This window comes from Vulpes lagopus, chromosome 12, assembly GCF_018345385.1.
Source record: "Vulpes lagopus strain Blue_001 chromosome 12, ASM1834538v1, whole genome shotgun sequence".
Taxonomy (NCBI): Eukaryota; Metazoa; Chordata; class Mammalia; order Carnivora; family Canidae; genus Vulpes; species Vulpes lagopus.
In genome coordinates this window covers 28,131,040-28,148,055 of record NC_054835.1, presented here as the reverse complement: position 1 = coordinate 28,148,055, position 17,016 = coordinate 28,131,040, and the positions used below count along the sequence as shown (strand labels likewise).

Below are 17,016 nucleotides of genomic sequence, written 5' to 3'. Positions count from 1 at the left end.
GCTTGAAAATAATAGGTTTGTGTGTAGTTTGGTAAGAAAATTAGGATCATTTAAAGTTGTTTCAGTTTCAACCTAAGAAAGAAAAGAAGCTCGAGGGATGGGGAAGAAGAGCAAAGAAAATGTACAAACAGGACATATTATGTATATGGTATAATGTGTATTATGCAGAGACTATGGAGGGGTGTCTTGGAATGCTAGAAAACGAATGGCTTTGCAGTAAAAAGACTTGAATTTTAGTCTTTGTTGCATCATTTGTGTGTGACCTTGAGCAAATTCACCATGTCTTTATGGCTCAGTTTTCACATCTATAAAATGGAATCATAATGATAATGATGTCTTCTACCTTGAGATGTTATTGTAAGAATTAAAGGTATAAAAACAACTTGTAAACTATAAAGCCCTAAAAATAAGTCTTTATAGACATATTGCAGTGTTGAGTCTCGAGAAACAACGAAGAGTAAAGGAAACAGGTTCTAGAATGCTTTGAAGGCCGACAATCTGGGTTCTAATTACCATGACACAGCTAGTAGCTTTGAAACCTTGAAGTAGGTAAAGTACTTAATATTAATTTTGTTTCCTATTTTTGAAAAATGAGGATAGGGATGCCTGGGTGGCTCAGCGGTTGAGTGTCTGCCTTCTGCCCAGGGCGTGATCCTGGGGCCCCGGGATCGAGTCCCGCGTCGGGCTCCCTGCATGGAACCTGCTTCTCCCTCTGCCTGTGTCTCTGCCCCTCCCCCTCTCTGTCTGTCTCTCAAGAATAAATAAATAAAATCTTAAAAAAAAAGAAAAATGAGGATAACAGCACTTTCTTCATTGAATCAAATGAGAGAATATATGCAAAGGAACCTACTACTTGACAGGTGTTTGATGTCCCCTTTCCCCCAAACTACTTATTAGAGTCATCAACAACAAAAGGTGTTGACACTGGTATCTTTGAACAGATACCTACGCAAAGGCAAGGCAGGGATAGATAAGGAAAACTGAGGTCAATCCAATCCAAATGAGAACCAACAGCTAGACTTGGAGATGTCTTAGTTCACTCTTACCCACTTGAGGCTAGGGTATCCATACAAAAAAGATATGCAGAGTTGGAGAGCGGGCGAGTCGAGTGTCCTTTCGACTCCGCGGGCTCGACGGGAGGGACCCTGAAATTCTTAATTAGAGCCGGTTGCCATGGCGACAGTCTCTAGGCAGCGTGGGCTGAGCTCTGCGGAGGGCTGGAGGGTGGGCCGCCGCTGGACCCTGCGCGCGCGCCCGCCACCAACTTTCCCTCCAGACCAGAGGGGGGCGGCGCGCTCCGCCCCCGCCCCCGGGCCGCGCACGTCCGCGCTCGGCGGCGCGCACGCCTGCGGGAGCCCTCTCCAGGCAACCTAGTGCTGATCGCTCGTGCCGGTGCGGCCGTTAACAGCCTTTGCGGGAGCTCGAGGCTCGAAAGCAGCCCCCTCCCCTTCCTGGACTTCCCCCCCACCCACTTCCCGGTCGGCCCTGGGGCATGAGCAACGATGGCCGGCTGCAGCCCTGAGGAGAAAACTTACCGGCGCTTTCTGGAGCTATTTCTGGGCGAGTTTCGCGGACCGTGCGGTGGCGGCGAGCCCGAGCCGGAACCCGAACCCGAGTCGGAGCCCGAGCCCGAACTGGTCGCGGCTGAGGCGGCCGAGGCTTCGGTCGAGGACCCCGGGGAGGAGGCGGCCACCGTAGCCGCGACAGAGGAGGGGGAGCAAGAGCACGAACAAGACCCCGAGCCCGAAGAGGAGGCGGTGGAGGAAGAGGCGGCGGCGGCGGAGGGCGAGGAGGACGAGGAGGCGGCGGCAGCCCGGGGTCAGTCGGCCGTGCCGCCGGCGCCGCCGCAGCCCCAGCTGCCGCCGCTGCCCCCGCTCCCGCGGCCGCTGTCGGAGCGCATCACCCGTGAGGAGGTGGAGGGCGAGAGCCTGGACCTGTGCCTGCAGCAGCTCTACAAATAGTTAAGTAGCGGGGCTTGGCTGGGGGTGGGCCCGCTGTCCCCGCCGCGCCGGCGTCGACGCGGCTCTCTCGGCCCCTCAACTGCTCTCTTTCCCTCTCTTCACCCCCTCACCCGCGCCTCGCGCCTTTGGAAGCGCCCCAGCTGCTCCGACTCCGGCGGTCGCTGCGAGCAGCCCACGCCCGCCTCGGCCCCCGCGCCTCCTGCCTGACCGGGGAGCCGCCCCCGGCGCCCTCCCGCCGGCCGGGCCCCTTCTTGCCGCTGCACCTCCGTCACCCACTTCTTGCCTCACTTGACAAATACCCTTTTCCCTTCGTGCTTCGGAAGGTCCTTTCTTCCAGTCTTACGAGCTCGGTCTTCTTGCCAGCTCCTTTCTTCCTCTTGGAGGTTTTCCTCCCACCCGGGTCTGTCTTTTCCCAGCCTGAGTCCCCTGTTGTCTAGCGGCGGAGAGACGCGGCTCCTTCCTAGGCTGAGCTGCGAGGTGCCTCCTGCGTAACCGCAACCACAGTGATGGTAATACCGGCCTAATAGCCACAGGAGGAGACACAGGAGTAGATTTTCCTTGAGGCTTATCCATGGATGGCTTAATCCACGGAAGCCGAGTATCTTAAAGACATTTGATAACTCCTAATTGAGGGAGGTCGGAAGGAATTGAGAAGGAAGGGTAATAAGCACATTTTTTACGAGCGAGTCTTCAGGTGAAAGACAGTCCTAATTCGTTAAAGTGGAAAAGTCAGGCTGGTTTGATAAAATTGCAATTAGGTGCAGTATTTTCAGTCCATTAAGTAGATGGGGTAGGGGAGAGAAAGCAGATGGCTTAGCTACACAGATGAAAGTCTAAAATAGAAAGGTCAAGGCTTTGCCTTTCATTCCAGTTCGGGTTTTTATGGGCTTGAAATAGAAACGGTTTACAATTGCTTTTCTTTCTAAATGGAATTGTTCTGAAATGACAGGAGAATGCTGACAAGTCTCTCAAAACATTGGTAAACCTGAGTCTCCTGACATTTTGCTAATAGTTGCATTGAAAGATGTTACTCTGCCGGCTCTCCCCCCCCCCCCCCCAAAGTTTACTGCTGCAAGACTCACTGCAATTAAGTTCAAAGTCTAAAACTTAAAAGAAGGGCCTAGAAAGTAAATGTCAGGTCTTCATCCAACCTAACAGGCTCCTGATCAAATCATTCTTCCTGTTAAAGCAGAAGCTTATCAATAGGGGAAAGGCATTTGACCTAACTGCTGGAGAGGTGGATTGTGTTGATGTTGTACACTTTATAAGCTATTTAAAATTTAATTTTGAAATATTATCCGATTACCAAAGTAATAATGCTTTCTGGGAAATAAAAAAAAAAAATGGCATGTAATACCACCACCAGGGATAAACAGTATTAACATTTTCAAGTTATTTCTTCCTGGTGTTTGTAAACTGTCAGAGAAAAGGGCATATGAAACGTCATTTTTAAACACTAAATAAAGACACTTAAAACTTCCTGCTTAAAATAAAATGGAAATACTTACCAAAGTGGAGGAATTTACCTCAGCCTCAGACTAATTCTATTTTGGCAGTTCTTACCTTTACAAATGCAGTGTCAGTATTAAAGAAATACATTTAAACATTAGAGAAGGTCCCTCAAAAAGAGAGTCATTAGATTAGAACAGCTACGGACATTTGCCATTCAAGCAGTTTTTTTTTTTTTTTTTAATGAAATCTATATGAAGATGATAAGATGGTAAGTAGATGTGTTTTTCCATATGGTAAGAAAGCAAGATTAATTTCAGTATGCATAAAATTAGACAAATTATTCAAATGATAAAATGGCCATTTGAGAACAGAAGTTTGGATTTGAAGTAAAACTAGCAAAGTTAGAAAATATTATTTCACCATAAATCAGAGATTTCATCATTTTTACTGTGTTTTGTGCAAAAAGCTATTAACCTATTTTTATTCAGATATAAAATGGCTGGCTTGTTTATATAAAGTATCTTCAAGATCCTTTACAGATTAAGAAAAGCAAAAAAAGCCCCTCATTGTGTAAAAGATATACTTTTAAATTAACAATTATTTTTTATTTATAAAAGAAAATCATATCAGTCACAGTCCATATTGGAAGACAGTGTCTTCCAGATCAGTTTTCTGTCTAAGCACTTTATTTTACAGATGAGAAAAGTGGTTCTAAATTTAGAAATGACAGTTTTTATACAAATAATTCTGACATTTCTCAAAATAATCTCTGAACCGCAAACCCCTATATATTTGAAATTGTGGTTCCTCAAATTTCTTAGGAAATATTTTGAAGTAATTCTGATTAAATATATGTTGAAATTACTTGTTTGGGGAAAGTGATTTTTTTTCCCAAAATATTTTCTCAAATACCAATCATTATTTTGGGAATTTGTAATATACTTTAAAAGCTCTGTCATGCTTGTCAAATGTTGCTGAAATTCTTAAATAGAGCTACCTGAACTATATATTCACCAATTTGGTAGTTGGGATTAGTATAAGAAGAAAATAAGACTGCATTTAATACCAGTTTTATAAGTCTCTAGTGTGTGTTTTCTGTCAGGATTTTAGAAATCTATAATATTTAGCTGCTAAACAGACTGAGATTCTCTGAAGTAAAGAAATAAAGGTGCTTATCTTCTCATTGTTTTATGTATACACTGAAAATTAAAACATAGTGAATGTTTTTCTCAATATGTTGCTTCTCAAGAATTTTAGAATAGGAACAGCAGATGTATTTAACATTCTTCATTTTGGTAAACTCAAAGTTGCGACTAACTTGGGATAAGCAATTAAATAAGTAAAGGATAAAGGTTTCAGTAGACAAAATATAGTTATAATTAGCAACTTAAAAATTTTTCAGAGTAGTAATTGGGATAAAATTTTTGCCTTCAAAATGGGAAATACTTAGATATTTCTCTACCAGATAAAAGCAACATGTAACATTTTGAAAGAATAAGAACAACAATTTGAAAATAGCAAAAATCTCATTAGATGAGAAGGACTTCAGTTATGGGTTATAAATACCTTCTTAAGGATCATTAAAAATTTTTTTTCAGTTTATCGAACCCTAAGAATCAATAATAAACGCATACAATATTTTAGAACTGTTTTTACTGGTCTGTTGTCAATTAAAAAGTCCAATGGTTAAGAACCTTTAGCTGCTAGTATAAAAATATCTGTTTTACTTTATGCTTAAATGTCCCCCAAGAGATTAAAATAAATATTTTCTAGTGACATAGTATTAGGATTTCTGAGGTTAATAAGAGAATGTCTTTGAAAAGGTGGAAATGAGATATTTTATAGCTTTGAAATAATTTGCAAATAAAAGCTTCTAACTGATCTTATAGCAGATGTGCCTTTTAGGCTACATGGTATAGGTTACATGGGTCAATACTGTGTATTTTGTCTACACTATATTGGGGGTAAATCTACTTGTTTTTTTTTTTTTTTTTAAAGATTTTATTTATTTATTAGAGACACAGCAAATGAGAGAGAGAGGCAGGCTCCATGCAGGGAGCCTGATGCGGGACTCGATCCTGGGTCTCCAGGATCACACCCCGGGCTGAAGGCGGTGCTAAACCGCTAAGCCACCAGGCTACCCAAATCTACTTGTTTTAATCCAGAAGAAACACATACTTTTTCTTTACTAGTCTTTACTAGAGCTATATGTCATTACATTTTTAGAGTAATTGTTTCCTCAGTTATTCATTTAGTCTTGGTTGGACTTCTTTTTTTTTTTTTTTTAAGATTTATTCATGAGAGACAGACTGAGAGAGAGGCAGAGACAGGCAGAGGGAAAAAGAGGCTCCTCTCAGGGAGCCTGATGCGGGACTTGATCTTGGATCCTGGGATTACAGCCTGAGCCGAAGGCAGGCACCCAACCGCTGAGCCACCCAGGAGTCCCTTGGTTGGACTTCTTGATGGGGAGCCAGATATTCCAGCAGCCTGGTGAAGTTAAATAGTTCCAGATAGTAATGAGGGGTGGGAGGCACTTTTAAAATATCTTGGAAAAGAAAATCTTTAGTTTTAGACACTAATAATTCAGTTATATTGAATTACGTGAATCATAAATTTGAGATAGGCCAGAAAAGAATTACAACTTTATCTCATTTTTACATATATAAAATAGAAAAATAAATGGATGCAAGTTTTATATAAAACTACACCTTTTTTTCTTGTTAAGAAGTAGTGTTCACTATAAGAAGTGGAGAAAGTTTTCATGAGCAAAAAGAACAATTTCAAGCATTCATTGTTAACCATAGTTTTCAGGTTTTATTCCTGTCTCTCAGGCTGCTGCTTTTCTGTGAGTTCTGACTATACTTTAATATTGTTGTTTGGTCCTTAGCCTTTTCAACTCTGGTGACTTATTTGTTTGTAGTCAATATCAATTTCTCCTATGAGTTTGGTTATTTGTTATTATGCTAATGGTTCCCACTGCTGTCTCTGTCTCAGGTTTGCTGCTATGGAACAGTTCTACCTAAATATCTAAAAGGCTTCTCAAACTGTTCAGTACCTAATTCAATCCTCTATCTCCCCCAAAATAAAACTAAAACCTGATTCTTTTTCTGGTGGATCCATTCCTGATTTCTCTTTGTCTCACCCCTCATGTTCTATCAATTTTGCCTTGTAATTATTTCATAGATATCTCTCTCTCAATTCCCGCTGTCATTGTCATCTTTTGCCAGTCTTACTCTTCTCCAATATATTCTTCCCAGTATAGCCAAAGTGATTACTCCAGAATCTAGATTATGTGGATTGTCTAATTGTCACCTACTGCTTAAACATTTTTACTCTTTTCCCAGAGTTAGCCAAACTGCGAGGCTAAAGGCAAAGTCCTGCAGACTACCAAGTCTGTCCAAGACTTCTGATCCCAGCTGCAAGGAGTTAGGGTTCAACTACAAAGAGGGAAGAGTCCACACAAGACCACCCTCACTTCTGACATCAACTGTAAGTTTAGGGGTATCTCAAAAACACCCTCAGATTTGATAATTCACTAGAAAGACTCACAGAAATCCCTGAAGACTATTCTACTAATGGATATTGTTCATTATAGGGAAAAGATACAAGTTTGAACCAGCCAAAAGAAGACCTGCATGGGCACAATTTAGGGAGTTCAAATGTGCTTTCATTGTCTTCAGCATTGAAGATGATACTCCCCTCCCCAGGATTGATGTGTGGTAATACACATAGAGTATTCCAGCCCAAGAAGCTCACCTGAGCTTCAGTGTCCAGAGTTTTTATTGAGACTTATTGATTGATTGGCTGAACTGGAGGTCAGGCTGATACCATGTGGTCCAAGGGGCTCACTATAAATAACAATGACATACCTATTACTCCAGAAATTCCAGGGTTTAGAGGTTACCTCCCAGAAGCCAAGAACAAAGACCAGACCTTTCTTTGAGCAAGGCCAAATTCTTTACTATATACCTTCATTTCTTACTCTCCATTGCCCTTCAGATAAATCCAAAGAAATCTTTATAATCTTATCCCATCCATCATCTCTGAATCACTGAGTACCTATTTCTTTTTTTTTTCATTCATTCATTCATTCATTCTTTCTTTCTTTCTTTTTTTTTTTTTTTACTGAGCACCTATTTCATTCTACCTCTATAGCTCTAGAAACTACACTTTAGCTATTTTAGATTGCTAATATACTAGTTTGAATGTGCTGTTTGGTTTTACCTCTGCATCTTTGCATATGACAACAGTATTCCTTCTGCTTAGAATACCATGCTCCCTTACCCTAGTGTGCTTGATCTAGTCCCTTACCCATTCTTTAGGTCTTCATTTAACAACACTTTGTTCACCATACCCACAGTCATGAGTTAAATCTTTCTTCCATTTGCCTCTCTAGAATACCCAGTGATTATTCTTTTTGTAGCATGTCTTTTACTAGAGCAGTGGTCTTCAAAATGAGGTATACCCAAAATAATCCATTGGAGAATCCCAAAGAATTTTATTCCCAAGAATAAAATATTAAAATCTATTTGCATACAAAATATACATAATATGAAATTGTATACAGATTATGAAATTAAGTGTTATTAGTGTATGTTGTATTGATTGAGGTTGGCAGTTATGTGTGACAACTGATTTCATGTCAAGCATGGTAAATGAGGTATGCTGATGAAATATAAGTTTCACAGGTTAGAAGAGTCAACAGTGTGCCCTCCCTCCAATTTTCAGAACATTATGATGTATTGCAGTTTACCTGCACTGATATATGGACTTATTGATTATATTTCCTGGTTTTAATAAAATGGGTATTTGGCTTTAAAAATTCTTGCAAAGAAATCTTGGGTTGACTATAATACTTATAAGCATAAGAAACAACAATACTTGAGAGCCTATGTTTGTCCCATACTTAGTTACATTAAATTTTTTTATTTTTTATTTTTTGTTTTTTCCCCACCTCTACATTAAACTTAAAAAAAATTTATTTATTCATGAGAGACACACAGAGAGAGGCAGAGACACAGGCAGAGGGAGAAGCAGGCTCCATGCAGGGAGCCCCACACGGGACTCGATCCCCGGTCCCTAGGATCACACCCCAGGCTGAAGGCGGCGCTAAACCGCTGAGCCACCGGGCTGCCCCTACATTAGACTTTTTAAAAAAGATAATACAATTCTATCTGATTAGAAATCAACAAAAATGGGTTTATTAAGTAGAGTATGTGAAATAGTAAAATGCAGATTACTCAAAGAAATACCAAAATATTACTGATGAGGGGTGCCTGGCTGGCTCAGTCAGTAGAGCATGCGACTCTTTATCTCAGGGTCATGAATCTCAGGGTCATGAGTTCAAGTCCTATGTTGGACATGGAGCTTATTTTTTAAAAAAGAAAAAAGAAAAAAAAATTACTTCTGAGAGTTGAGTGTGTGCAAATGTGCAGATATGTATGCATGAGTGTGAACGTATGTAATTTATCTGTGTGCATATACATACATACATGCATGTGTATGTGTGTGTGTATATGCATGCCTGGTGCTCCAAATATTTTGGTAGGGTGCCTGAGCAAGTGTTTGGAGGCAGTTGGGTTAGATTATTAGCTACATGTTTGCCATCATATTCCTAAGTTGATAATGAGAGGTACCATATATGACACAAAGAGTATTTGCTGATCCAATGAATGAGCTGAGATTTTAAAAAAGATGGTTCTAAAAATAAATACATATATAAATATAGTTCTTAGTATTTTAAACTGCTTTTAAAAAGTTAGCAAAAATTTTTTTAAACTTAATGAATTTTACTATGTTAAAACTTTTTATTATAGAGAAAACTTTTTTAAAAGATTTTATTTATTTGACACAGTGCACAAGGTGGGTGGGGGGAGCTGTAGGCAGAGGGAGAGGGAGAAGTAGGCTTGATCCCACTACTTTGGGATCATAACCTGAGCTGAAGGCAGAGATGCTGACCTGACTGAACCACCCAGGCACCCTATTACAGAAAAGTTAAAGTATATAAAAAAATAAAATAGTCCACTTATCATCCAGCCTTAGAAATGATCAATATATGGCCATCTTGTTTCATCCTTACCTCCAGACATCTCACCCTACCTCCCATTATATCCTATGTAATTTAAAAATGAATACTCAGTAATTTAATCACAATTCTGTTGGACATTCTAGGTGTTACCAGTTTTTGGTTACTCTAAGAATAGTGTGATGTTGATAATTTGAGCAAACCTTTATTTTCCTTAGAGTATGTATTTCTGGTGTTGGGACTATGTTATAAGATATTTAAGTATTTAAGGCTTTTGATACATAATTTTAAAATGTCCTCTAACAAGTTAATTTACCCTCTAAGCAGATGTATACATAAAAAAGATTTTTGGGGACAGCCCGGGTGGCTCAGTGACGCCTTCAGCCCAGGGTGTGATCCTGGAGACTTGGGATTGAGTCACATGTCAGGCTCCCTGCATGGAGCCTGCTTCTCCCTCTGCCTGTGTCTTTGTCTCTCTCTCTCTTTCTCTCTCTCTCTCTCTCTCTCTCTGTGTGTGTCTTTCATGAATAAATAAATAAAAATCTTAAAAAAAAAGATTTTTGGTATTATGAAATAATTTAAACATTTACAAAATAGAATAATAAAGCAAAATATCCATATACTCATTATCCAGTTTCTTTTTTTAATTTTTAAAATTTTATTTATTTCATTATCCAGTTTCAACAAATTATGGTTATTAGGAATATTTTAAGGAAATAAAAAATTTTGTATGGAATTGAAAACTTTGTTTTCGCTCTCTTCTCTGAACCCATTCCCTTTTTTCTCCCATCTGGGAATTCTTGGAATGTATCCTCTGTTCTGTATTTTTGTATTTTTGCTCCATGCATTTGTATGTCTGAATATATGGTGGGCTTTTTAACTTGTTTTTGGTTTTGTAACTAGCTATCTTGAAAATTTTCATGTTGATACAGAGATCTAGTTTTTTTTTTTTTTTTTTTCATTTTAGGTACTATGTAGCATTCCATTGTCCGATTGTACTATGACTTATTTATCCAATCTATTGACAGACGTGGGTTATTTCTAATATTTGTGTATTATACACTATATTAGTTTAATGCTGGCTGCTCAAATGGGTAAATACTGAAATCTCAAAGCTTCACATGGTGTTAATTTCTTGCTCACGGAGTAACTTTCAGTGGAGAAGAAAGGACTGCGTTCTAGAGTGCTTAAGGGACCCGGGCTAATAGAGGGTATGTCACCTTCAACCTGTGGTTTCCAAGGTTGCTTTAGGCATCAACATCCACCCAGCAAAAGAGTGGAGAATGGTATTGGAGTTTTTTAGGAGCCAGTCTTGAGAAGGGGCAAATATAATTCTTTTCACTTTCCGTTCACTAGAATGTAACTCACGTTGGCACCATCTCAGGTCCACATTTCACAGCAAACAGTATAGAGAACAACTCTATACTTATGGAAAAAAGAACACAAAACTTTGGTGGAGAAGCTGGCATTGTCTGCCCTACAAATAATTCTATAATTTGGATATGTCTCCTTGTGCATATTCATAGAATTCTTGGGTACATACCTAAAAGGGGAATTGTCAGATTGAAATTACATACACTTTTACTTTGTTAGATATTGCCAACTTTGTCCAACTGCTTTGTATGAGATGTTTGGTTTGTCCGTATTTTTGCTCTTTGAACAGCCATACTAGTCATCTGTGTGCCATTAATGTCACTGAAGTAGGATAGAAAGATACTACTTATAGTTGATTGGGATCTTGAGATAGGGCATTTTGGAAGAGGACACCTGCCTAAAAGTCTAGACCAATGCTTTCCAGTAATAATTGAACCACATATATAATTGAAAATTTTCTGTTAAACACATGTTAAAAATTGAAGAGATAGGTAAATTTAGTTTGAGTAATTTATTTAACCCGATATATCCAAATATTATATATTGAAATATATTACTATTTAAACATGTAATCAATATTAAAATATTATTGAGTTATTTTAATTTTTTATACCAAGTTTTCAAAATCTTATGTATCTTTTATACTTATAGTACATCTCACTATGGAATATCACACTTCAAATACTTAGTGGCCACATGAGTCTCGTGACCACTATATTGAATGGTGCACGTTTGGATTTACTAACAAAAACTAATTCTTGGGACGCCTGGGTGGCTCAGTGGTTGAGCATCTGCCTTGGGCTCAGGGCATGATCCCAAGGTCTGGGGATCAAGTCCCACTTCAGGCTCCCTGCGTGGAGCCTGCTTTTCCCTCTGCCTATGTCTCTGCCTTTCTCTCTATGTGTCTCTCATGAATAAATAAATAAAATCTTTAAAAAACAAAAACTAATTCTATTACATGTATCTGACATTGAATTTCAAAGTCATATTTAAATGGGTTCTCTAATCATCAAACACATCTTTATTTAGTCTTTGGAGGAATAACAAGCTGAACTTATTTTTCCTGCATTTCTTTCTATGACGAGAATAATTTGGTTTAGATTTAAATTATCAAATTGTTAAATTGTCACAGAGTATACAGGGTGATAGTTTTCTATTAGTTTTCTGTTGTTGTGTAATGTGTTAGCAAAACTCAGTGGTTTAAAACACCTATTATTATCTTAACAGTTCTGTAGATCATAAGTCCAGGAATATTCAGCTAGGTTCTTTGTTTAAGGTCTCAAGTCAAGACCAAAGTGTTGGCCAGACTGCAATTATCTGGAGGCTCAGGGGAGACTCCACTTCCCAAGACTGTATAGGTTGTTAACAGAATCTAGATCCTCATAAAACATCTGAGGTCCTTATGTCCTTGCTGGGTGTCAGGTGATTATTATTACTATTATTACATAATCAGCTGTCAGGGCTGATTATTATTCTTAGAAGCCATCCATATTCCTTCTCACATGGCCCTCTTCATCTTCAAACCACTAATGGCATATCAAGTCCTTCTTATGCTTCAAACTTCCCTGGCTTCTCTTGCTGCCAGCCAGAGAAAATTCTCTGCTTTTTAGGATCAGGTCCACTGAGATAATCTCCCTATTTTTTTTTAAATAAGATTTTATTTATTTATTCGTGAGAGACAGAGAGAGAGGCAGAGACATAAGCAGAGGGAGGAAACAGGCTCCCCGCAAGGAGCCTGATGTGGGACTTGATCCCCGGACTCTGGGATCACACCCTGAGTCGACCACACTCAACCGCTGATCCACCCAGGCGTCCCAGTCTCCCTATTTTAAGATCAACTTGTCGTGTAACACAATCACAGCAGTGATATTTCATTAGTATCCACAGATTTTAACAGTTAGAGTGGGGCATCTTGGGCATTTTTGGGGGACTGTTTTAGATGGGGGACTGCATTTTAATTATTTCATTTAATGGCCTTTTAAATCTTCTAAATGAAAGCAAAATACTCGACCAATTTCTTTTTGTCTCCATTTGGACAGGCCTGGTTAAGTTTTCATCAGCTCTTCCTTAGCTGGCTGGAGCATTACTCTAAACTGCTATTTCTCCTTCCACATTTCTCTCCTCCCTCTGATAGTTTTCCATACAGCAATTGGCCTCATCTTGACTCACATCTGCTTGTACTCACTTATTCTGTTTCAATCACAGTGGTCTTCATTTAGTTCCAGAATCTGCCATACTCTGTCCTAAGGATCTTTGTACTTTTGTTTTTTTGCCCAGGAAACTTTTCTCCTTCTCTCCCAACTATCCAACTCAACCAGTAGGTTTAAAGTATCTCTTCCTCGGGATCCCTGGGTGGCGCAGCGGTTTGGCGCCTGCCTTTGGCCCAGGGCGCAATCCTGGAGACCCGGGATCGAATCCCACGTCGGGCTCCCGGTGCATGGAGCCTGCTTCTCCCTCTGCCTGTGTCTCTGCCTCTCTATCTCTCTGTGACTATCATAAATAAATAAAAATTTAAAAAAATAAAAAAAAAAAGTATCTCTTCCTCATAGAGCTGTTTCCTTACCTGTGGTCTAAATTAAGTCTTACTTTTGGTTTTCATAACATCCTTTACTTTTTCTTCATATCCATTTACTACCACAATTTAATCCCATATGTATGCATGCGTTAGTTATTTAATGTGTCTTCTCCAGACTGAGGGCAACAGATAAAGAATGTTTTATTGCTCTTTGTGTATTCAGCATCTAGTGCAAGTCTTGGCCCATGGTAGGCAGTTATTTGTTGAATAAATAAATGAATGGTCAACATTTTCTCTGCTTAATCTACCAGATCATTTCCTTTCCAGATTTGTATAGGCCTATTCTCATTCCCTTCTTTCTCTTTGCTATTATTTTCTTTTTCTTTCCTTTGAATTACAGAAGAGTTTGGCTTCATAATTTGTTATTTTTGGTATATTTGTTAGCATTTTCAACTAGCTGCAGAAATATATTTACAGTTGTCATTAACATTCCACAACTTTGTAAATGAGTGTTTTCAGGGACTAGGGGTACCTGGGTGGCTAAATTGGTTAAGTGTCTGCCTTGGGTTCAGGTCATAATCCTGGACTCCTGGGATCTAGCCCCACATTGGGCTCCCTGCTCAGCAGGGCATCTGCTTTTCCCTCTGCCCCTCACCCATTCAGGTTCTCTCTCTCTCTCTCTCTCTCTCTCTCTCTTTCTCTCTTAGATAAATAAAATCTTTTAAAAAATTCAGGGATTTAAAGGAGTTTTCACATCAGTTATTTGAGAATATTGTAAACAATGACAAGTTTGAAGAAGAGTACTGTATAGAGAGTAATGAGCCAGTTAAAAGATAGTATTCTTAATTCCTTGTGTATATCTTCACTGAAGACTTAACCTTCTGGTATATAGGTCTGAGGAAGACCAGGCCCATTACTTCTTATCTTCATTTAAGTCATCAAAGAAAAAGAAAGACCAATCTGCTGGTTAGAAAATATCAAACATAATTTTTTTCCTGGTGACTTGATGCCATAATGATGTATAAAATTCCCAGAGAAATATTATAGTTCTTGTCTGGTATGGATTTGAAGTATTTGTGTATATTATATATATATATATATTTATAGTTTTTATAAAATTGTGTTTGAAGTATGAAATACATAAAATTATTTCTTAGGCCAAATTTCTAGAGGACAAGAATCATGTGAACATATTCTTATTGAACCTAGCAAATTATTACATAAATATGGGAGGGACAGTTGTTCAATCAGGCTATCACTGATTTTGCAATAGAAATGACTTCTGAAGTTTTTAGATTTGATTTCTGGCAATTGTGAATATTTATCAGTTCATAGAGCCTTTGGTTAAGGCAGCTTATAAATATAGTCTTATCTATTACTTGGATTTGTCATATTCACAATCTTCATATATACAATTAGAAGAATAAAAATATCTTCCAACTTCTCAAGGTCATGGAAAGTTAACTGTGCACTTAGAAACAATTTTCAGTGTTTTTTTTTTTAAAGATTTTATTTATTTATTTATTCATGGGAGACACAGAGAGAAAGAGAGAGGCAGAGACACAGGCAGAGGGAGAAGCAGGCTCCATGCAGGAAGCCTGACGTGGGACTCGATCCTGGGTCTACCAGGATCAGGCCCTGGGCTGAAGGCGGCGCCAAACCGCTGAGCCACCCGGGCTGCCCAATTTTCAGTGTTTTAAAACAGATAAATGTGAATTTGCATTTAAATGCTCTTTATCAGGATATTTTCTAATCTTGGGTTGATAAATCTAAACATCTTTCTATAAGATATATCTAATAATGTAAAACTGCAGAGAATCACCATTGCCTGCACTTGAAATACTTGTGAAACTAGTAGCAGCTATAAGCTGCTCCTGTTTATTTTGTTGCTACTGCATTTTATTGAGAGCTTGTCCAAATCGTTTTATTTGATATTAGGTTCTGTTCCACCATTAGGATTATCACTAGGACATGAATCAGACTGACATGAGAGGTTAAAGCTTTGAAGTTCATTTTATGATTTTCATGCTCATTCTATAGGGAAGAATTTTAATGAAAATACACAATTCAGTTGCTTGAATTTTGACCACTGCTGTTGCTTAGTTCAGGCTTTTTTTTCTTTTTTTTTTTTTCTTTTTTCTTTTCTTCCCCTTTTTTAAAGAGAGAGCAAGAGCCTAGGGATATGGAGAGGAGGATGGGTGAAGAGAGGATTTTAAGCAGGCCTCATGCTCAGTGCAGAGCCTGAAATGGCCTTGATCTCACAACCTCCAGATCATGACCTGAGCTGAAATCAAGAGTCCAATGCTTAAGTGATTGAGCCACCTAGGCACATCTTAGTTCAAGCTCTTATCACTTCTTGCCTTGATTACTATAGTGGCATCCCAGTCTCTTCCCTCTAGCCTCACTGGGTTTTCTAGCATAAGTGAATTCACTGCATTTCTCTAAAGATATCATGTTATTTCTTGCCTGTCTGTGTTGCAGGTGCTGTTTATCCTTCACAGGACATCTACTTTCCTGGCTAACTATAACCTCCCTTTCGAGGGAGAGGGGGTAGTTAGATTTTTATTTATTATACCTGAAAAGTCTATCTTGCTAAGATTTTACCTATAAATAGAGGGCTGTCTAAATCTTTGCATTTAATATTTTCCTGAACTCTTGCTTCTAATGAAAGAAAAGACTAACAATTAGTGGTGCTTATTAAAAATATAGCTTAGTGTATAGTATAATAATGGCAAAAAAAAAAAAAATAATGGCAAACAGACATATCACTATTCACTCACTAAGAAGCCTAGAGTTATTTTTTTCCATTTTGTCCTTGACTAATCCTGCAATCTTTTCAGATCTTTTAATTTCAATATTAATTATTGAAGTAGCTAAAGGCACCTATTTTCTATACAGTTTTGATGCCTAATGTAGGAGTCATCCACTCAATGTAGTATTTCTTTTGGAAAGAAACCTTAAAAAAAAAGTTTTTTTTTTTCATTAAGAAGAAATGCTTTTGGTCAATTTGAAGACTGTATTAATGTCTTATTCAGTACATGATCTTGTGGCAGCCAGTGAACTATATAGTAATCATTCATAAGTAGTGGATTATAAACTAACAACAATGATCACTTGTATTCTAGAAGTGTCATGGATTACAGTTCCATGGATCCATATGCTGTAACATGGTTTTAGAATCATTATCATTGTAATCATTATTCTTTTGCATAATGCATTTAAAAATGGCTCAAAGTAAAGCTCGTCCTTCAGAATCAGAACACCATGTTATATATTAAAATATCAGCTTATATTCATATAATACTAAAGTAAAATTATCCTTGACCATCAAGGAAAGGAGAAGGAAGTAGAACAAGTGATATCAGCTTCTAGTGTAGTTCTGTAAAAATGTATTGAAGTTAAAATATATTGGAGATCAAAAATAAAAGAATTTTCTCAGAAGGAGGCCTCATAAATACTCTTATTAAAACCAACTAATTAAACATTAGATGGAAAAGTCCATCTTTTAACTCCAGTTAATATTACATTAACTAATTAGTATATTTTTATATCCTTACATAGGTTAAAATTACCAAACCATGAAACTGAGTTCCTTTTCATTTCCCTAAGGGAGATTTTAATTAAGCTTTGCTATGTTAAGAATTTCCTTGGTTTTAAAAAGCTATTTATTTTACTATAACTTAAGTGAC

At 38.3% G+C, this 17,016-nt stretch overlaps 1 protein-coding gene across 1 annotated transcript in view; it reads left to right on the top strand.

Annotated features, from left to right (window-relative positions):
* Positions 1 to 1,358: 1,358 nt before the first annotated feature.
* The window catches only part of PPM1E (protein phosphatase, Mg2+/Mn2+ dependent 1E), a 219,650-nt gene continuing 203,992 nt past the window's right edge, over positions 1,359 to 17,016 (top strand). Inside the window, exon 1 of the mRNA XM_041724298.1 lies at positions 1,359 to 1,960. Coding sequence (XP_041580232.1) covers positions 1,503 to 1,960 — 458 coding nt within the window. The 5' untranslated portion in view covers positions 1,359 to 1,502. The remainder of the gene's footprint in view (positions 1,961 to 17,016) is intronic.